Below are 22,854 nucleotides of genomic sequence, written 5' to 3' on the forward strand. Positions count from 1 at the left end.
TAGCTATTTTTGACTATTAAAGGCTCCCCTACTCAAGTCCCAAAGCCTCCAAAGGCCTCCCAGGACAGAAGGAAGCCTTCGGGAACCTCAGAACCCAAAAAGGAGAAGAAAGAAAACTTTCAATTAATTTAACCTACATTTTATCAGTGCTCGATAATGATGTCATCTGGCTCCTGCAGTGTAAATTTACATAAAATAATTTTGTCCTTTTGGGGGCGAGGTAGACACATATTCTAATATGTTCGCATTCGGACAAAATTCTTTGTCCAACAATGTATGGCTTGCTGAAACAGGAATGGGCAATGAATGCAAAAGTTCCCTTCTGTTCTCATGTGTCTTGTTGCAAAAGAGAATGAGCTCCTGGATAGCTAGTCATAGCCCTTTTGTGATGTCTCAAATGGAGAACTTTGGCTCAATTGTTCCCTATGAACCAAGATGAAAATAATGGATTAAGAAAGAAGAAGAAACTCAGGCACTCACTTCCACTACATATCTGGCTGCAGAAATATCTGCCAGTTTCCCTGTGACTGCTGAACTTGGAAACAAAATTTAAATACTTCCTATGGGCTACAATCATAAATCACACAGATATCCTGCTATCAGGCAGCAGCCACAAGTTCCAGACACCAGTCAGGGCTGATAATAAGAATCAGGATTACACAATGAAGACAAAGACAGCTAGCCTTGAAGTTTGGGATGCAAGAGAGACAGAAGCAAGATTGACAGGACCATGGACAGATCACTAGGTACAAAGGATTTGCCATGTCCTGGGTCCAAATGATACCTTATATTCTTCCCAAGACCCATCCCAATGGCTAAAGTATAGAGTCTATCTTTATGTTATGTTTGATGCAGAAGTAGCTGATTGGAATAATGGGATTTAGAGTCTAAGTGGGGACAACATTCACGAAAAACTCTGGGGACACAGTTTTAGTGGTCCAAGCTGTTATCTAGAGCAGAGGTCGTCAACCCCCGGTCCGTGCCCAGTGCCGGTCTCAAGCCTGAGTCTGACCAGGCCGCGAAGACAGACCTCCCGCCCCACCCTCTGCACGCACTCACCCCCGCAAAGGCTGGTTGTGCCTGCGCGCACACTTGTGTCCATGCGTGAGCGGCGGTGCGGTGCTTCTGCAGACACGCTCATGCACATGCGTAAACGGTGGCACTGCCGTTCGCGCATGCGCATGACCGCAGGGGGTGCCCTGCCTTCCCCAGCCAGTCTGCGGACCAAAAAAGTTTGGGAACCACTGATCTAGAGGGTAAGATCAGGATGCCCTACTCTTGAGTCCCACTCCTCTGACCAGGATAAGAGGTCCAGTTGCTGCTCGGGATCAAGGCCATCACAATTTTGGTTGAACATCTACATGTGGAAACTTGTTTGGAGAGGAGGGACATAGAGTTTCCATTGCAGCTGAGGATGCAAAGAAGAGGAAGAAAGAGGAGAAAGTGGGAGGGAACATTTGAGCTCATCACTCATTCTCTTTTCAATAAACCATTATTTACTGGATATTCTGCCTGTCTGAGCAGAGTCAATGGGAACAATAGAGCCTCATGGTGCAGTAGTTAAACTGTAGTACAACAGCCGCAACTCTGCTCATGACCTGGGTTCAATCCCAGGTAGCCAGCTCGAGGTTCACTTGAGGTTGGTAAATTGAGCACCCAGCTTGGGGGGGTGGGGTGGGCAATGTGTAGCCTGCATTATTGAATTGGAAACTGCCCAAAGAGTGCTTTAAGTATTATGGAGCTGTAAATAAGCAGCACACTTCGCTTTTTGAATGACACACTCAGTGGCAGTCCTGGAATGATGGGTTAAACCTATCTCATTCCCACTTTTCAGACATGGACACCAAAGAGGCAAGCTGGGCATTCGATTAAATAGTGAGGCCCAAAGGTCTCCTTTCCTCAAAAGTTGTTTCAGTGAGTTAGTCTTGGGATCCTGATATATTTTGTTAGCTAATGCATTGTTTTTGCTCACATTTTTTTAAAGTCAATTATTTCTGAACTTCACTTCATTCTATATTAAATGCACCACATAACCAACTGCAGTTGATTTGACTCTCCTTGTTAGGTTTGAGAACTGTTTTTAATCTGAGTTTAAAAGAATTATAGAAGCTTGGGGAAAGAGGTCAATCTTTCCCCCTAAGCATGTAGGCATCTTTTTTGGAGTGGCAATTGTATAAGAATTATTTAAAAGTGCTTGTGGTGCATTCTATTTTAAAATTCAGCCATAACAGTTTGTCATGCTCTGGATCTTCCAAAGCAAATTGTCATTAGACAGCTGCACAGTGGCAGAAAGAAACCACAAGAGCAAGCAGGGGGAACGGGTGGGAGAGAGGGGGGGCAGAATTCCTGCCTGTTATCTTGTCCTGGCCTTTGCATTCCTTCTGCAACCTATATGTCCCACTGTTGTGTTCTATGTAACACAGCAACTATGAATCTACACTCCACAAGAGGCAGTGGTAGAGGTTGCAAGGAGAAAGCAGTAGTCAGGGGAAGGATGAAGTACCTTTCATTGCTCCATTGCAAAACTCAGACCTGCCACCCCATACCTGCTATACAGCTGTTCAGAGGTGACTAGCACCTAAAACTCTCATCTACCACTGAACATTTGGTTCAGCCGCTTGACTCGGCTTTTTCATATGTTGTTTTTGTAGCCAGGTTGGTAGGCACATCCGGGCAGATGACAAGGATGCAGTTAGCTTTGTTTTTGCTGTGACTCAAAGAGTACTGCTCAGCTTTGTCTGTAAACTTAATGAGACCATAACAAAATAACTGGATACAGCTGGACTGTTCTGTTTCTGCACCAGACATCTTAAAAAAAGAGATAATGGGAAAAATACAACAAACAATGTTCCTCATCAAAAGGGAGCCATAAAGACTTTATGTGAAGACAGCTGTCTTTTCATAAAAACATTCTGGTGGCACTGACTCTCTTGGGAAGGAGCTGGGCTACAGTAGCATCAGTCAACTCCATATGCTGTGTCTGCAGAAGAGGCACCTTTTAATACCTAACTATAATTTATTGTTAACTATAATAACTAGATGAAGTTTTATGTCCTATCTTTGCTTAAAGTGCATAAAACAAGAAGGGGCAAATTTTAATGCACCAATAATATTTCTAAGTTGTTTTATTACAGAGCAGCCTATCATTTACAACCACACTGTTTATCTTTGGTGCCATGCAATTAAGAAACAAACACCAAATAAACATCTCAAAGTTTCTGTCATCCATTGCTTATTTGCCATTGCTACTAACTGCAATTAAATATAGTATACCTTAGTAGAACATTAGGACTGAATCATAAATGCAGTCTTGAGGTAGCTGCTTTGTAAGGAAGATAGGTGGAGCAAGGTTCTTATCTCTTCCACTGCTGTACACTTCCCCTTAAAAACTATCCCTTGCCCTATTTCTACTTTCCTGTGGGGCTCCACATTTTCCCCCAACAGCAAGGAGAGGAACAAACACTGACAGAGGTGAAAGCGAAGACAGAGGCAAAGAAAAATGTTAACTAATGTACCAGAAAAAAAATCAGCTGGCAGGACTCTTCCTCCCATGCTCCTTTCATGCTGCAAAGTCTCTCCTCAAAGGACATTTTGCAACAGAGATGAAGCCACCATGCTAATGTTACAGGCAGCTGCGTTACAGCATTGTTTTTATAGGCACTCACAATAATAAACACAAAGTGTGGAAAACACATGTCATGTCTCCAAACCAAACAGCAGCTTGGGGTCGGGTGGGAGTGTTATTTGGAAAACTAGTAAAAGAAAGAAGGTTCATCCAATCCCATTTGGGGACTCCACGGCTGCCAGTTTTGGGCACAGGGTCAATATGGAAATGTAAAAATGCATTTTTCATCCCATGTGGTTTGGCCCAAAGAAATGTCCAAGAAAATGCTTAGCTTTATTAGAGGTTAGGTTCCTAATAAGACGTTACAGATTCTTGCAGAACCCAAGTCAATTACCAAGCAGCTCAAATGTGAAGCCTAAATTGAAGCCAGGTATGGTGGCGCTGTGGGCTAAACCACAGAAGCCTGTGCTGCAGGGTCAAACGACCAGCAGTTGTAAGATTGAATCCACGCAACGGAGTGAGCTCCCGTCGCTTTGTCCCAGCTCCTCGCCAACCTAGCAGTTCGAAAGCATGTAAATGTGAGTAGATAAATAGGTACCATCTTGGTGGGAAGGTAAAATGGTGTTCCCTAGTCACGCTGGCCACGTGACAACGGAAACTGTCCTCAGACAGGCGCTGGCTCTATGGCTTGAAAAGCGGGATGAGCACCGCCCCCTAGAGTCGGACACAACTGGACTAAAAATACCTTTACCTTTATTCCTGAAGTTCCTTAAATATACTCTAGCATCATTTTCAAGCTGTTACCTGAAGGGTCTTAAGGATTCCTATCCCTCTACTACTGATTGAGCTCAAGTGCTGCATTACATATATTCTGCCATCTGTCAATGTTCTGAGACATTGAACTAATGGCAATAACCGCTCCCAGTCTAAGACTCCTTCTTGGTATCAACATTTCTCCTGACTTCAGATGTGTTACTGCTTTTTAGGCATGTACCAGACAGACACTTTTTGTTTTGATTTCTTTTGAAGTGGGAGATGTCTCTTTCATTTTCATCCCCCCCTCCCCAATTGCCTGTGCATTGCTTCTTTTTCCCCACAAAAATGGGTGCCTATTTTGTGTCATTCTGGTTCATTTTTTTTACTCATCTGGCTAGGCCAAGTCAGAGGGGAAAAAAGAGTGGAGCCGGTGGGGCAGGAGGCATATGGTGGTGGCAGCATGTAATCTCTATGTTGAAATTTTAGGGCGAGTTCCCCAGATCTTGGATTACAAGCCACTCCTCCACGTTATCAGGAGCTAAACATGGGCACATGATGATCCAAAGCCAATAGTATTGAATTAAATGGTCGAGAAAATATCAATAGTCAAATTGTTCTTGAAAATATCAATTAGAGCGACATGTCAGTTTAGACAATAGTCAGTGAAATCATAACAGCTGAACATTTTTTTACAAAAACCTTCAAATTAGACTACAGTGGTGCCTCACTTAACAACGTTAATCTGTTCCAGGAAAATCGCTGTTAAGCGAAAACATTGTAAAGCGAAATTTAAAAACCCATTGAAACACACTGAAAACCATTCATTGCGTTCCAATGGGCTAAAAACTCACCGTCCAGCGAAGATCCTCCATACGGTGGCCATTTTCGGTGCCTGTATAGCGAGGAATCCGTCCCTAAGCACAGCAGGGAGCCATTTTAAGCACCCGGTGGCCATTTTGAAAACCCAATGATCAGCTGTTTTTGATCGTCGTAAAGCGAAAATCGGTTCCCAAAGCAGGGAACCGATCATCACTAAGCGAAATTCCCCCATTTAGACCATCGTTTTGCGATCGCAGAAACATTGGCATAAAGTGGAATCGTCGTAATGGGGGGCACAACTGTACTTCAGAAACAAGGTTAGCAGTAACTAAATGCATGTGCTACAAAAGAGAGATGGGAGTATTTGTATACGAATCTCCCCACACAGCCAGACTTAACTAGGAGCTGGCCCCTGCAGCCGGCTCGTCCACTTATGTGTCTGGGGGTGGTGGCAGCCTCGCTCATCCTTCCAATCACTCCCAGAGCTCTGTTCTCTTCCTGCTCAGCTAGCAACTCAGCAGCTGTGCATGGAGACGCATCCTCCCTCCCACTGCCTGGAGTGGCCAGGCGAGTGGGAAGAGAGTGGAGCTCTGGAAATGACTGGAAAAATAAGCGGGGCTGCTACCACTGGACGCATGAGTGGATGTTAAGTCCAGCTGTGTGGGGATATTCATATTCGTATACGAATACCCCCATCTCTGTTACAAAAGTAAAAGCCAAATGTAAGTAAGAATGGAACAGAACTGAACTGTTCTATTAGGATGCATCATATTTTCTTCTCATATAAGCAGAAATTACTACCTTTAAGGCTGTTCTGGGACGTTTTTTAAAGTGAAGTTTTGGCTTTTCAACCACAGGAAGAGGGGGAAGTTTTCGAAGTTCTTGCAGAACAGCTATTGCAGCACGTTTCTTTGACAGTTTCTTGCTATTTCCTTCACCTTCAGCTCTGAACTCACCCACCGTCACCTGAGTAACAAAACTCTTCATATGTGGTGGTCCACTTTCTTTTACCACCTATTAGTCAAGAAAAGAAAAGCAAAATGGTTAAAACATTCACTTCCACTATATTTGTTTATTATAGGGATTTGTATGATGAACACATGGTTGGCATAAGCAGAAGATAAGCGATCAGCTGCACTAAGGTCTGACAGCATGTTTTATGTTGCAGAAATTAATATTTCACCCACTTCAGTTTTAATCTGTCCAACCATCCCCTTCTTGCATTATGATTCTTCAAAAAATACTCTGAAATCATGATATTAAATTCCACTGATTTTTCAGAGAGAGCTGGGCTGAGGTGAAAGTCAGGAAATGCCTGGGTTGAATCTCACCTCTACCATTAACTCATAAAGTACCCTTAGGCAAGGCATTCTCTCCCAGACACAGTATATCCCTGTTCTGCAATATGGGGGATGGTAACATTACCTATTCAGTTTAATTTAGTGTGCACTTTATTCTATTACTTAGTTAATGAATGTGAAGCATAACAAACATTTAAAATATTATATAAATGTTGTATATGAGAGATTTTCTTCTCAGAGTTCTTACAGTAAAGGTAAGGATAAGTGTTCTTACCCAAATTATAATGGAATTCAAAGGATGTCCAGGATTACCTAGACTGCATCCCACTCAATCAATTCATCAATTTTCAGGTTTTTCTAGCCTCATAGTGTCTCAGAAATGGTCCACAAGTCCTTTCGGCTGGTGGTGCTCTAGAACTGTACATGTTGTCTAAGGCTATACAGGGTGGCTCTTCTCCCGGGATGCACGGTGGGGAATGAAGCTCCCAAACTCTGGCTCTGCAACCAGAACTCACTGAGCTAGCCAACCAGGATAACCAACTTGGTAGACTGCAAGAAATATTTAGATTTGCTATCATCCTAAAGCTAGGACTTACTAATGTAAGAAAAATGAGTGTGGTAAGTTAAAAAACCTAAGGCTTAAAACAGGAAAATCTCTCTCTATGATCACAGCTTGCAGCACCTTGTACTCAAAGTGGCGTGTGTGTGTCCCCTCCCTTCAAGGGCGGCATTCTCTTGGTGGCTACATGTTAAAGGTGGTTAGTCATTATCCAATTTCCTGTTTGTTCTGCCATTCTCTTCCCTCATGCTCTCACAAGCACAAGCAGACACATGCACAACCCCTTCTCTCTTCCTCCTTTAACCAGGTTAGCAAAGAAAAATAGACTAACTTATCCCCAAGATCTGAATCCATCACTTGTAGTATGACAGCTATCCCAATATGGCACCAAACAGGTATGCTTAACTCCCATTCTCCCCAATCATCAAGTAAATGGCTCTACTGGATGCAGGGAGTGAGATTCGTAGTACCTACTGGCCACTATGATAAAATAATTAAGACACTTGTAGCACCCTACAGATTAAGAATTTTTACTGAGCAGAAGTTTATTGCAGTCAAATTTATCAAACGAAGCCCACAAAAGCTTATGTTAAATAAAACATGTTACCCTTTAAAGTGCTACAAGAAACGTCATTGTTCTTGCTATGACAAACGGACACAGCAATTTCTGTGGAAAGCCCTAGACAGGAGAGTATAGAACAGAAACATCACAAAACCAGTGTGTTTAGTGGAAAAGAATTATAACTTTGGTAGCTTTGAGTTCAAAATATGCTTTAAAAAGTGTGCTGGTCATGGAGCAGTTTCAAAGAATATCTTCTGAGGTCACAACATGGGTTTCCAACACTCATTTCTTTACCTTACCAAAGCCTTTCCAGTCCCTTTAAGTCAGTAACTGACTTAACTAACCCATCTTCACTGAGAAGACATGAAAGCGTCTGGTGAAACCCTTGGTTTTACCTGGCATGTGCTTTTGTGGACATAGTCTACTTCTTCAGATATACAAAGTATAATATTTAAGCCAGCGGTCCCCAACCTTTTTGGGGCCGTGGACCGGCTAGGGGGGAAGTGAGCTTCCGTGGGTGTGACACTCCTGCCATGAGTGTGACACGCCCCTGCCTCATGTGTGACATGCCCAGTGTGGGCGCAACATGCCCCCCCACAAGTGTGACATGCCCATCGCGCATGTGTGTGCAGGGGCGGCGATCTGTATCCGCGGCCCAGTTCCGACAAGCCAACGGACCGGCACCAGGCCGCAGACCGGGGGGTTGACAACCCCTGATTTAAGCCATACACCTGAAGAAGGGAGCTATATCCACAAAAAACTCATGCCAAACAAAGCCTGTGAGTCTTAGAGGTACCACAAGACTATGTGCTGTTTTCATTGCAATAAGGCTATGTTCTTTACTGAAGTAAAGCATTAGTCCATCCTGTGTTCTGTCTGACACTCTAACAATGTTCAGATTCTTGCACTGTTCTTACTAGTCTGTCTACCTTTACAGAGAACAAAACTTGCTACACAAAACTATTTGGAGCGGAGAGATAGAACTGCCTATGTCACAGCCAACTTTTATATACCGTATTTTTCCATGTATAAGACTATACTTTTGTCTAAAATCTTTAAACTAAAAATTGAAGGTTGTCTTATACACGGAAGTAAGCTGAGGAGAGAATAAAAACAAGTGGTGGGGAAAGCAGGGAATCAAAGTGATCCTGCAGCGCTTTGATCCCTTTCCCCCTGCACTTGCTAAGCCCCACTTAGATGTTTTAATTTTGGATTAGAAAAATGGGGGTGTCTTATACATGGGGCATCTTATACACAAAAAATACAGTATTTCTTTTCCTGAAGACAGACATTTTTCACATAAAATCTGACCTACCTTTCCAAGCTACAAATGCAGTGGGAAAACTCCAAAAACATCAGACCATATATAAAACTATTATATTATATTTTGGCCATTGAAGCTAAATATATTTCATTTAGATGCACATTCTAGTAAGTATGCATTTCTAGAAACTGAATGGTTGTCCACTGTTTACAGCAGCAATATTCATCCAGCATACATTTAAAAAATAAAATTACATTCTGATAGGTTGCTAAGTTTGGAAAAAGGAAAGAACTGCCACTATTGACAGCATACATCAGAAATTAAATGGCAGTGTCAAAATCTGCAGTTCTGTAGGGAAACATTTTTCCTATTTAGTCAAAGAAAAAAATGTTAGAAAAAGCTACATATGCTACTTTTACAGGCTTTTAGGTCCTATTTCAGATTCCACTGGAAGGAAAGTGAGTTGTTCCACTGAAACAACTATACAAAGAACAGAGCATCACAAATGATAAAGGAATACAGTAATAGCAACACCACAGTGGAAATGAGCATATAAGTAGTGCAATCAGTGGAAGTGGCTTTTAAAAGATTTATCTTCAGAACAATACTTCCGTCGTCATTATTATTGTAATGTATTCAATATGTCAACATCACTGCCGATTCTCAGTGATAAACTCTGAATAGAGTTGTCACTGCCAAAGAGCTGTGACAGTCATAAACTCAACTATAAGCTTTTCAGCATTGTTGAAGATACATATAAAAATGCTGTGTAATTTTCAGAGGCAATTACTGGACAATAGTAGTTGCATCAGTGGTGAGCATTTCCTCAGCCTCTTTCCTCATTTTACCATGTGCCATTTTGAGATATATTTAAAGGTTTAACTTATTTTTGGTATGCTAAAAGGATAAGTAATTATCCATGGTATCACATGCATGCTCATTTAACCCTTTTGAACAAAAGATGATGAAAGGTGACCTACTTCTTCACAGCAATGTGCTGTCATTTCTACAAGCCTTCCTTATTTTTCAAAATCTATTCTGCTTGACAAGTGAGAACTCTCCCTTCTTGGCAGGAGAGCAACACACATTCCATTTGTCATTGTTTTGTTCCTTAAAGGATCCACCCTCTTCAATCACCACCTTCATCAGCAACTCCATTACACTTACAGTTACGAAGCTATTGACACAGGTTTAGGTCAAGTCTTGATGTCATACTGGTGCTACAAAGGGACAAATACTTACACAAACATACCATATCCATGCAGGGGGAACCCTCCTCAAAAATGACTGTGGTGCACAAACAGAGGTCTCGTGTACAGAGCCTTCTCTTCCCCTTTTGTTGCACCACCACAGTACTAAACACAGGAGGTGATCTTGTGATTATTACCTGTCTTACTCAGTCAACCTACCTAGCCTGATATTGGCAACACAAACCAATACCAGCTGTCTGGGATTTCAGAAAAGATCATCCATAACTGGGCATGCTAAAGGTTCTAGCTCTGAATGTCTGCATGCAAAACTTGTATCTCACTAAGAAGGCACAAAAGAGCTGTTGGCTCTTTTTTTTTTTCAAAGGATCTGGGCAACTGCAAACATTGAGATTCAGGGAGGATCATGGAGATCTATCAGTGACTATTAGCCATGGTGGCTATATGCTCCTAGGATCACAGGCAACTTCCTACTGAATGCTAGTTACCATGCTGCAAGAACTGGAGAGGGCCATTGCCTTCAAGCTCTGTAACTGGTTACCACTGAAGCAAAGAGGAGGCTGGTAGAAGATGAATGTGAGGTCAAATACAGGAGAGGTCTTTTTCTGTTCTTAACACAACAGTAGCAAGAGTAGAACAACAATAGAAATTGACTGAAGTAATTATTTTGTCTGTAAACCTTTGATTTTAAAATCAGATAAGCTAACAAAGAGGTTTACAATATTTGTAAAAGACACAAATAATAAACCATAGCCCGACTTCAACAAGAACAGTGAAAGGAATTAGGCAATGGTATAGTCCCTCTAGTGAAGTGAGAGCTGGACCATAAAGAAGGCTGACTGCCGAAGAATTGATGCTTTTGAATTGTGGTGCTGGAGGAGGCTCTTGAGAGTTCCCTGGATTTCAAGGAGATCAGACCTATCCATTCTGAAGGAAATGAGTGTTCACTGGAAGGACAGATCCTGAAGCTGAGTCTCCAATACTTGGGCCATCTCATGAGAAGAGAAGACTCCCTGGGAAAGACCCTGATGTTGGGAAAGTGTGAAGGCAAGAGGAGAAGGCAATGATAGAGGATGAGATGGTTGGACAGTTTCATCAAAGCTACCAACATGAATTTAACCCAACTCTGAAAGGCAGTGGAAGACAGAAGGGCCTGGCACGCCCTGGTCCATGGGGTCACGAAGAGTTGGATACGACTTAACGACTAAACAACAACAACAAATGAGCTAAATATTTAGGGCAATATTTTAGCCACAGGCAGAGCTGCTGATCTCACTGGGCAGAAGTTTACTTCTGGTTACATTAATACACCCCACCCATTCTCCAGATATTGTGCAAGTATGAAAAGTTGTTTTTATGAAACATGGAGTATCTTTTAACTGTTTACTAATATAATAGGGCAATGAATAATGCTGTCTGTGGTTTTTTTAGGCCAGAGAAAATGTAGGCTGCTTTGCAACTAATCATGTGGACAAAGGCATCTAAAGGCTTTAATGCATGCCTGACACAAAATAATACCAAGACTTCTTAAACTGAAATCCTATTACAAACACCAAATCCTGTGGCCTGTTATAAAATGATGAGTCACTGGAATGAAAAAAGAACTTGCTTCTAAACACTGTTTCTGGATAAACCTAAATTCAATCAGTAACTGTTGTAAATCTTCCTTGCTGTTTTTTTTTTATTCTTTTGCTTCAGACTGGCAACTGAATTTTGACAAATGTACACAGAAGCTGATACAAAGGAGAGATTCTAACTTGTTCATGGAAGTTGCTGGTACTTCATGCAGTATTCTTAAGGCCACAGAAAAAAACAGAAACTCCTATCTTAAAGAAGACATGCAATGAAAACCAGGTGCAGTCAGTATTTAAAAAAAAATAAAATCCAAGCAAGGAGGTAGACCACCTGTGACAAACCCAGACCTACTGGGATCTGCCACACGTTAACTAAGCTGCCACCAACCATTCCCTATAAGAAGTCACACAGACCAGGGATGGATTTTCAACAAATAAAAGAGTAAGGTTTATTTAAAACAACACACAGGCAAAATAAAATGATCAGGTGAATAAGATATAGTAACGTGGCTTAGTCTCATTCATACATGCACCCAGTTTGGTTCACACAGAACACTTAACTTGAAGCACAGACCCTGAACCTATCAGTTCTGGCTAACCATACAGACACCTGAACCTATCAGGTTGGTACTGACTGACACACAGTAGTACCCTGTCTGACACACAGACTCCCACACCAGCTTCTTCTTCCCAGCTGCTGCTTCGTCTCCTGCTCTCCACACACGCTTCACATATATATACAGTACAGCCCCTCCTCCTGATGTCCCGCCTTCCACTCCCCATAGGATGGAACTTTCCCTCCAAACCCATGACAGACAGGTAACATCAGTGCTGTATGTAACACCTCCCCTCTTTATAAGTTGTTTTGTAGGGGGAAAGCTAACGTGCTTTTTCCCAAAAAACAACCTGAATAAAACACACAAAACAGTTATACATACAATATCATACTTACTTATACTTACATTCTAAGTTAACCATATCAATTAGGCATTTAAACATTTACCATATACATTACATCAATTTACCTTTATTCATACAAACCAAATTCAAAAAAACAGGTACATTTAACTTTTTGTCATCAATATATATACATAGTCCATGTTTCTTTCGCCGTCTTCATTCTTCAGGTCTTCTTGACAAGGCGTCAGCAACACAGTTCACTGACCCTCTGACCACCTTCACTTCAAAGTCATAGTCCTGCAGGTTTAAAGCCCACCTCATAAGTTTGCTATTGTGGGTTTTCATTGTCTTTAACCATTGCAGTGGTGAATGGTCAGTGCACAGAGTAAAATGTCTTCCCCAGATGTAAGGCTTGGCCTTCTGGATCGCGTAGACTATGGCCAGACACTCCTTCTCCACAGTTGCCAAATGTCTCTCACCTTTCTGGAGTTTCCTACTCAGGTAGGACACTGGATGCTGGTCACCATTCTCATCCTCCTGGCAAAGAACTGCTCCTACCCCGCTGTTAGACACATCGGTGTAGATGATGAACTCCCGGTCGAAGTCTGGAGCACGCAGCACTGGATAGTTGATTAGCGCCTGCTTCAACCTCTGGAACGCCTCCTCACAGTCACTGGTCCACGGGATGCGGTCATCAGCCGTCTTCCTCGTCAGATCGGTCAGCGGAGCCGCAATCTCGCTAAACCTCGGGATAAACTTTCTGTAGTAGCCCACCAACCCAAGAAATGATTTGACTTTTTTCTTGGTCTGGGGTCTAGGCCAATCACGAACTGCTTCTATCTTGGCCTCTAGGGGTTTTATCACTCCTCCCCCTACTATGTGACCCAAATATTTTGTTTCTGGGATACCCAGCTGACGTTTGCTCTCTTTGCAGGGCCTAGGCCAAAGCACTTCCTCCCCTGGGTCAAAGTGCCTCTCCCTGGCTTCCTGGTCATCCCAAACTTTCTTTCTGACCTTTTGAGCTTGCAGGGTCTCTGCTGCTAGCTCTAGGTTTCTCTTTAGGTCATTCATCAAGGTGTCTATGTATGTCACAACGTCTTGTGGGTCATCCTGGGTGATCTGCTCCCAATTTTGTTTGATCAAATCAAGGGGCCCTTTCACCCTTCTCCCAAATAAAAGTTCAAATGGACTGAACCCGGTACTGGCTTGTGGCACTGATCGATAAGCAAACAAAAGGGATTGCAGCTTCTGGTCCCAATTGTTTGGATTCTCTGCCAAGTAAGCCCTAATCATGCGCATTAGAGTCCCATTGAACTTCTCAGTTAACCCATTACTTTCAGGGTGATAGGCAGTGGTTTCCTTGTGCTTAATTCCACAGATTTGCCATAACCGTTTCATGAGCTTCGATGTGAACGATGCGCCCAAATCTGTGATTATTTCTGAGGCAAATCCCATCCTGGACATATACCCCACCAAGGCATCTGCCACTGTGTTAGTTTCAATGTTAGTCAAGGGTATGGCTTCAGGGTACCTCGTGGCATGGTCCACAATGGTGAGAATGAACCTGTTCCCCCTCTTTGTGGCCTTGGGCAAAGGTCCCACAATATCCACCCCTATGCATTTGAACGGAGTGTCAATCACAGGCAAAGGGCACAACTTTGCTTTGGTCCTGTCGCGGCTATTCCCCTGCCTTTGACACACATCACATCGTTTACAGAACTCTTTGATCTGCTTCCCTATTTCAGGCCAGTAAAAATTCTGTGTGATTCTCTGCTGTGTTTTGTTCACCCCTAAGTGCGCAGCAAACATGTCAGAGTGCCCCCTTTGTAAGATCATGGGGCGATACTTTTCAGGTACCACTAGCTGACTTCTGATCCCATCTCCCCCTTTTGAGATATTCCTCAGGGTCTCTCTATACAAAATCCCCTTTTTCTCTAGAAATCTCACTGGGGTTTCAGGTGTTAGCTGGGCGTCAGTCACCTGTTCAAAACACTTTTGGAGAGTGGCGTCTGCCTTTTGCTCCTGGCCAAATCGGCTGTCTGTGGTTAAGGTTTCCACCACAGCTTCTGAACTCCCCTCTGCTTCCGTCTCTGGCTCATCATTACCCCCCTGAACTGTCCCCGTGGTGGCTTGTGAACGTGTAATCACTAGCACCCGTTTCACATGTTCAGCCAGGTCATTTCCCACGAGCACGGCTGCTGGCAGAGTCGATGAAATCGCTAGCCGCCAAACTCCCCTCCAGCCTTGAAAGTTCACAGGTACCTCCGCTACTGGCAATGAGATCACCTGCCCCTCAATCCCTGCCACCTTCATGCTCTCATTTGGGATTACATACTCCCTAGGAATAATATCTGGATGGCACAGGGTCACCTGGGAACAAGTGTCCCGCAGCCCCCAATACTGATGGTCAAGTATTCCTACGTCCACCCCTGCTGTTTCAAACAACTGAGAATCTGTTCTCACGAGCAAGCAGCGCTTTACCTCCACAAGAGGACCATTTTCCTCAGCCTGATCAGCAGATGTAGCTGTTCCAGATTGAGTAGCCATGGCAACAGGCTCCCTCAGTGACAATGAGCCTTGCTCTTTCTGGACACAGAACACAGCTTTTGGCTTGGTCCCACTCGAATCCTGAGGCACAATTCCTTTTAGCTGCTTTAATTTCTCACACTCTGAGATTAGATGGCCCTTTCCCTGACAGAAATAACATTTTCTGGTGTATTTTGAGTCTTTCTCATCTTGTTTTGGTTTTCCCTCCAAAATCTGAGGTCTTGGTTTCATGTCTGAGGGCTTCCCTTCACCATGGGCCCCTCCCCCTTGCTGGCTTTTCCCTGGTCCCTGAGAGTACTTGCTGTAGGTTTCTTTGGGTTTTCCTACAGATTTCTCCTCACCTAAGGGCTTTCTTATCTGGTAAATAAAATCTGCGATCTCGGCTGCTTCTGCCACAGATTTCGGTTTCCTTTCCCTCACCTGGAATTTCAGTTCCCCATGCAGGACTGAATAGAACTGTTCCAGCGCTATCAAGTCTTTGAGCTGCTGAAAGGTCTCTGTCCCCTCCTGAGATAGCCATTTCTCTAGCAGCCTCACCAATTGGGCCCCCACTTGGGTAAAAGTCTGCTCTGGTTTCTTGGTGATTGACCTGAATCTTTGCCTCAGCTGTTCCGCATTTATCCCATGTCTTGCAAACACCAGTTTTTTAAACTCTGCAAAATCTTTCATCAGTTCCTGTGGCATCTCTGAATAAACTTCAGCAAGGCTGCCACTGATTAAAGATCGCATAATGGTCATCTTCTCAGTTTCCCTCACTGAGAAGTCCACAAACGCTCTTTCCACTAAGGAAAAGAACACCTCAGGACAATCTCCCTTGTGGTATACAGGGAATTTCTTCAGGTCAGTTTTAGACAATTGGCCTCCCTCAGAATCCCTATTGTTATTATTGTTCTGATTCATCAGTTCCAATTTTCTTAATTCAAACGCCATTTTCTCTCTCTCCAATCTTTCTTCTCTTTCCATTCTCTCTCTCTCTCTCTCTAATTCAAATTGCGGTTGTTTCTCTCTTTCCCTTTCCTCCATTTCCCTCACCCTCAGTTCATGCTGTTGGGCTATGAGCAATTTTCTGAGTTCTGGGTTCTGCTCTCCTGTGCTGTCACCCTGCACTGAGCCAAATTCATCCTCAGAACCTTGGTCAACCTGGGGGTCTTTCACTTCACCCATTTCTGCCATTTGGCTTCGAGTCAAGGGCATAATCCCCCCCCCCCAGAACAGGCTGCTTTCAAAAGTCAAGCCTCAAAATAAAGCGACCACTTTTTTTTTTCTTTTGCCTCAGAACCAGCTTTCTCTATAGATTGCTGCTGTCCTTCAGCACTAACTTGCAACAGTTGCGAGCTAGAGTCTACCCCCCTCTGCTAGGCCTCGCAGCAGGCAGGCTAAATCACTGTTACTTTACAGTTTTGCCTCAGCTTTTTTCCCGCCAAAACCAGGTTGCCTCAGAGCTCCCTAATCTAGCCCCCAATCTGAGGTTACACGTTCTTCTACTAGTGCACCTCCCCGTGAGGCACACCTAGAAGATTACCTACGCGCTCTCAGATTGTCCCTGACTAGACCCCCCTTGCTCTGGGCACACTTGCCAAGGCTTTGCTGGACCACTGGACAACTGGACCAGTCGTATCCCACACGCTGGACACCAATCAATGTGACAAACCCAGACCTACTGGGATCTGCCACACGTTAACTAAGCTGCCACCAACCATTCCCTATAAGAAGTCACACAGACCAGGGATGGATTTTCAACAAATAAAAGAGTAAGGTTTATTTAAAACAACACACAGGCAAAATAAAATGATCAGGTGAATAAGATATAGTAACGTGGCTTAGTCTCATTCATACATGCACCCAGTTTGGTTCACACAGAACACTTAACTTGAAGCACAGACCCTGAACCTATCAGTTCTGGCTAACCATACAGACACCTGAACCTATCAGGTTGGTACTGACTGACACACAGTAGTACCCTGTCTGACACACAGACTCCCACACCAGCTTCTTCTTCCCAGCTGCTGCTTCGTCTCCTGCTCTCCACACACGCTTCACATATATATACAGTACAGCCCCTCCTCCTGATGTCCCGCCTTCCACTCCCCATAGGATGGAACTTTCCCTCCAAACCCATGACAGACAGGTAACATCAGTGCTGTATGTAACACCACCTATGCCAGGAAGTCAAGTGATTCCAGAGTTTAATGTCTAGATATCTATAACTCAGAGCGACTAGCTATACAGATCAGATTTATTACTTTTTTTCTTACTCTCATTTTTAAACTTTGCTTATTTTTGGCCCACTTGCTTGAAAATGAAGTGCAAAGACATTAAATATATATTTTTATGTCTTTACTATGAAAAGAGATTAAATATATTTACTTAGAGGAGTTCACATTAGAATGGATCCAGATTTCAAAATTAATTCCCACTGGAATGACTGAAAACTAAATTAAGTTGACTCTCATATCCTCCTAATTTCAATGGGAAACAAATTAAGCTAAATTAGACTGAATTTAATCTTAATTTCTGTGAATCCTATTCATAAGGAAGCTCTGGCAATGCCTCCATATTCTCGTCATGGCAAGAGTCTCACTGCATGTACAAATACAGACTAAGCAGATTTCTATATGTTGACTCAGTGTCTTTACACTACACCCATCTAAGAAACGACAGGTTACCCACCTGTAATTGTAATTCTTCAAGTGGACCTCTGTGATTCACAACCTGGGTGATCCGCGCTTGCGCGAAGCTGCATCGGAAAGTTCTAGAGCTTCTGCAGTAGCAAAAAACACATTAGAATAAGGCCCCTCCTCCTCATATAAGTACCTTGGCGCCAAGGCTCCCCTTTCAGTTGTGTCAACTGCTGCTACATTCAGCAGAATGGCGTGACAGTGTGGAGGACGGTCGGGATGTGTGAATCACAGAGATCCAATCGAAGAACTACAATTACAGGTGGTTAACCTGTCGTTCTTCTTCATGGCCTCTGTGAATCACACCCTGGGTGACTAAAAAGCGGTCTTACCCGGAGGCAGGTTGTCACGCCAAGGTAGAGGCTAGAACAGCACGTCCAAAGGCCGCATCAGACTTCTGCTGGAGATCAAGTATATAATGCTGGATGAAAGTGGACGGCTGTGCCCAGGTGGCAGAGGCGCAGACGTCTGGAAGAGGTACGCCACGTAGGAATGTCATAGAGGTTGCCACTGCTCTGTGGAGGGCGAATCACCTTCAGGACTGGTTTGCATGCCAGTTGATACATGAGGTGAATGGTTGAAGTGACCCATCTAGATATAGTTTGAGGCATCACCTGGCAACCTTTAGTTGGTGGTTGGTGACTTATGAAAAGTTGAGGTGAATGCCTGAAAGGTTGGGTGCATTGGACATAAAAGGCAAGGGCTCGCCTAACATCTAAAGTATGGAGGATTCTTTCTTGGGTTGTGGATGATGACAGGAAGAAGGAGAGAAGGATAAATGGCTGAGAGAGATGGAACTGAGATACGACTTTGGGAAGGAAAGAAATATCCATGGATAGTTTGACTTTGTCCAGAAAAAAACTGTAAATAAGGATAGACGTGACATAAGGCCGCTAGATCACTAGCTCGTTGAGCTGAGGTGATGATGACAAGGAAAACTGTTTTAAAGGTAAGTAGCTGTAGCTAAAGGTTGAAGCTAAAGGTTCGAAAGGAGCTTTAGTAAGTTGTTGCAATACTAGTGTTAGTGACCATTGTGGGGAAGGTTGGCGGGGATCTAGGTAGATATGAGATAGACCTTTAAGAAAACGTTTCAATGTTGGATGCTTGAAGAAATCAGCTGCTGGAGAGTTAGGGAGTGTGTCCACCTCCTCCTATGTCACAGAGGAGCCGCCACTTCACACTCACATACACTTATCACGCTGCCACCAACCACACACATATATCTGACTCCTCAGACAATGGTATGGATTTTAAAAATAAAAATGATTGTTTATTGATACAACATAAGAGTTAGTAAATCACAGTATAAACTAAATAAGGCAATCAATATCATAAAGTATCCCCTCATACACTCTCTCACACAGACCTTCACTAACACAGTACCTCATAACCAGCACATGCCCTATGTCCCTAACAAGACCCTAACCAAGTCCCTCTCTAGTCCCTATCTGCCTCACACATCATTCACTCCCCCCTTATATACCTTAGCTCCACCCCCTGAAGTCCCACCTCCTGTCCTGCCATAGGCAGATGAACTCCAGCCATAGCATTGACAGGCAGGTGACATCATCGCAGCCGTCACAGGGAGCTGATAAGAATCTATGGCAGAGAGGTAAACTCTCAAGGAAGAGAGGGAAAGGCCGCTAGATGAGATGAAGCAAAAAATGTAGAACAGTAGCAAGTGATGGGCTGATAGCTGAAGAAGCTCCAGTGAAAGATTTGAATCTGTTCCATTTATACAGGTAAGCCTTTCTCGTGGAGGACTTCTTTGATTGATGGAGGACGTTCATTAGCGAGGCGGAATCCTCCAGGCTGCCACGTGCAGAACAGGTAAGTCTGGGTGGAGTACTTGGGCGTTGTTCTGCATGAGGAGGTGGGGCAGGCAAGAGAGGTGGTGAATGTGCGATGAGAGATTGTGAAGGACTGGAAATCAGGGTTGTCTCAGCCACCAAGGGGCTATAATGATTGCATCGGTTTTGTCTTTTAGGCGAACCATGGCCTTGTGGAGAAGCAGGAATGGTGGGAAAAGGTAAGTGAGGGTCTTGGGCCATCGGCCAAAGAATGCATCTCCTTGGGAGTGTTTCCCAATGCTAGCTTGGGAGCAGTATCGTTTGCACTTCCGATTCACATGGGAGATGAAGAGGTCAAGAGTTGGTTTGCCCCATCGTTCGCATAGGTGAAGAAAAACTGATTGGTCTAACTCCCATTTGTGAGCTTGAGAGTTTGTGTGGCTGAGGAGATCAGCCAAGTCGTTGTCGTGGCCGGCAACGTGTAAAGCCGTGAGAAAGATATGATGTGCTAGGCACCACTCCCAGAGGTCGACTGATAAATAGAGGAGACTTGGAGAGTGGGTGCCACCTTGTTTCAGAATATAGTACATCGTTGTGGTGTTGTCGATGGCAATGTGTACCATCTTGCCAGCGAGAAGATTGTTGAGCAGTGCTGAGTAGAGACAGAAGCATTGAGATGTGTACTGGAGTAGTTGTATCTTTAGCGATTGGTTCGTACAGATGATCGGCCGGTTCTATTGAAAGACAGTGAATTTGGAGATTAAGAGACTTAACCATATGGATCATAAGTTGGGCATAAGTTTGGAGGTCTTCCACCAGTGATGGTGGGTTGGCATGGACAAGGTTGGATTCTGGTGAGTCAAGTAATACTGACGCTGTCTGAGGTCTGGATCTGTGATCAGAATAATCGGGATTGCGTCGGGAGTTGACAGATTGTTGATCGACTTCGGTGTTGATAGGTTGAGTGTCATAGTATTGACGTTTGTGGCTCAATGTCGATGGAGGCAGCATGTCCATGGACATTTGTCCGTGTCGAGGACTTTCTATATCAAGAGATGTCATCCGAGTGTCCATGGACGTCGTTTGATATAGCTGAACATCAGTGTCGAACTTGGGGTCATAGTGATGTCGAGTTCGATGGCTTGATTCTATCGGAAACTGTGCATCAATAGAGGGACAGAACGAGTGTCCATGGACCAGGATGGATATCGAGGATTATTGATATCAGAGCCTGTCTCGGTGATGTCAAAATGGAGGATGTTGACGAGCTGGTAAATCAGTGGAGTATATAGATGCTGGAGATGCCGAGCAAGAGGAATGATTTCCCTACTCTGGATTAACGGGAAAATATTGGGAGGCTGGAGCTGTAAAAGCCTTGCGTGTAGAAGAAAACTGCTTGACCGTCCTGGGTGTTTTAGGTGCCAGGTAGGGAGCAGGTTGGAGTTGATGGGGGTCACAGTGATATGGCTGTTTTGACACCAATGGCTGTTGAGATTGAGGCCCACCATGAGAAGGTATGGTGGAGCTGGATAGAGCAACTGGCTGATTGGCCGTTGTGGTTTGTCTGGTCAAGCACTGGTCAAGGCAAATGGAAACCCGGTGAGATTGCTGAATGTGGGTCTGAACCATGCGTGATAAAATAGATGGCTCCGGAGACTGTTGGGGCTGATGTCTCTGAGGTTGCGGTGGACGATCTGATGTTACTGAATAAGGTATGGTCTCTAGTTGTTTGGAGTCGACCCTATCAGGTGAAGCAACTATGGAAGGATTGCTCAAAAGAACAGAGTGTTGAGGACTGGGAGGAGATGATGTTAATTGATCACTTCTGTCATCCCATTCCAGTGATTGGAAGCAAGGTTGATGAATGGGGATTCCCTCATCGTCAGAAGGCGAACCAATAGAGATTGATTCGGTGGTTTGTTGAGGCTGCTGAGAAATGACTGCAGCTTTAGATTTATGCTGTTTGGGTCTTTTAGGCAGAGAGGGCTCTGGAACTGAAGAGGCCTCAGTGGACATTTGACGTTCAGTGGAGGGCTTTGATATTGAGGGTTTTGGTATTGAGCACTTCAATTTATGGGTTTTTGAAATTTTAGACAAAGTGGACAGAGCGTCGGAGTGGGATGGTGTGGTTGATGGATGTTGTTTTGAGGCTTCAGAAAGAGCCTTCTCCATTGCTTTGGTTTGTGAGGTGGCCTTACAAGGAGGTTGGGCCATTTTGGTTGATTGAAATGATTGTTCCCAAAGACAGAGTTTTTAATCTGGATAAATGAGAATGGAGGACTCCGTGCTTGAAGTTCTTACAATGCTGGCAGGAGGACGTCTGGTGTGCCTCTCCCAAGCAAAAAAGACACTTGGCATGACCGTCGGAGAGTGGGAAGATTGATAACAGGAAGGAACCAAGAATAAACTCTCTTTCTCTTTTACTCACAGAAGCAGAACTATGAGGCTCTCAACATGGTGGCTGAAAGAAAACTGAAAGGGGAGCCTTGGCGCCAAGGGGGGAGGGGCCTTATTCTAATGAGTTTTTTTCGACTGCAGAAGCTCTAGAACTCTCTGATGAGGCTCCGCACAGGCGTGGATCACCCAGGGTATGATTCACAGAGGGCATGAAGAAGAATGAATATTACAGGCAGCATGATCTTTAAGACAAAATTCTACATTTGGAGACAGGACATTTAACTAAAGGAAATCTTGCAAAAAATACATTGGCTGAAATTCTGTTGCTTGTCACAGTTATGTTATACTAGCGTAGGCCCCACTGAATTAGTGGGGATATCGTGAGTCAACTCCTCAGTAAATTCCATTGATTCAAAATGGGCTTATTCTAGTTATGACTTACTTGAGCAGAATAAGTCACAGTCACATTACCACTTGAATCAAAATTTCAGAAATTGTTTAAGATTCCTTTCATCCATACAACAGGAAAGGTGACTCACTTCACATAGTCACTGTACATATGAAGAGAATGGTGAAGCACATTAAAATACTACTTCATATGAAGACAAGCACAGTACTATAGTTTATATTTTTGTTCCAGGAAAATCCTCTCCCCACTGACCCCAGTAAAGAATGATAAAAGAAGGTTTAAACTAAGAAGTATTCAAAACAGCTTGTTTGCTCAATGATGCATTTATAACAACATCAAACAAAACATTTGTGGCTTTAAGACTAACAGATTTGTATCCATCTGAGCTACTAGTTTACATTCTACTTCCTCCGACATGTCTTTAATTCTGTTAATCTTACAGGTATCACCACAAGCTGTTTTTGTTTTTGTTACACATGCTGAAACAAACTAACCTTTTAAAAAACTAACTGGCAAAATAATATA

At 43.6% G+C, this 22,854-nt stretch overlaps 1 protein-coding gene and 1 long non-coding RNA gene across 8 annotated transcripts in view; both read right to left on the minus strand.

Annotated features, from left to right (window-relative positions):
* Positions 1-22,854, minus strand: part of STAU2 (staufen double-stranded RNA binding protein 2) — a 200,551-nt gene that overhangs the window by 132,475 nt on the left and 45,222 nt on the right. For all 7 annotated transcript variants that reach the window (XM_072999042.2, XM_072999043.2, XM_020812817.3 and 4 more), the window contains one exon: positions 5,942-6,154. In XM_072999042.2, coding sequence (XP_072855143.2) covers positions 5,942-6,154 — 213 coding nt within the window. The remainder of the gene's footprint in view (positions 1-5,941; positions 6,155-22,854) is intronic.
* Positions 9,775-22,306, minus strand: LOC144589358 (uncharacterized). Its single transcript, XR_013545451.1, has 2 exons — positions 17,212-22,306; positions 9,775-11,939 (listed from the first exon to the last, which is right to left on the minus strand). It is a non-coding gene; the product is annotated as an uncharacterized LOC144589358 (long non-coding RNA).

This window comes from Pogona vitticeps, chromosome 4 (genome assembly GCF_051106095.1).
Source record: "Pogona vitticeps strain Pit_001003342236 chromosome 4, PviZW2.1, whole genome shotgun sequence".
Classification (NCBI taxonomy): domain Eukaryota; kingdom Metazoa; phylum Chordata; class Lepidosauria; order Squamata; family Agamidae; genus Pogona; species Pogona vitticeps.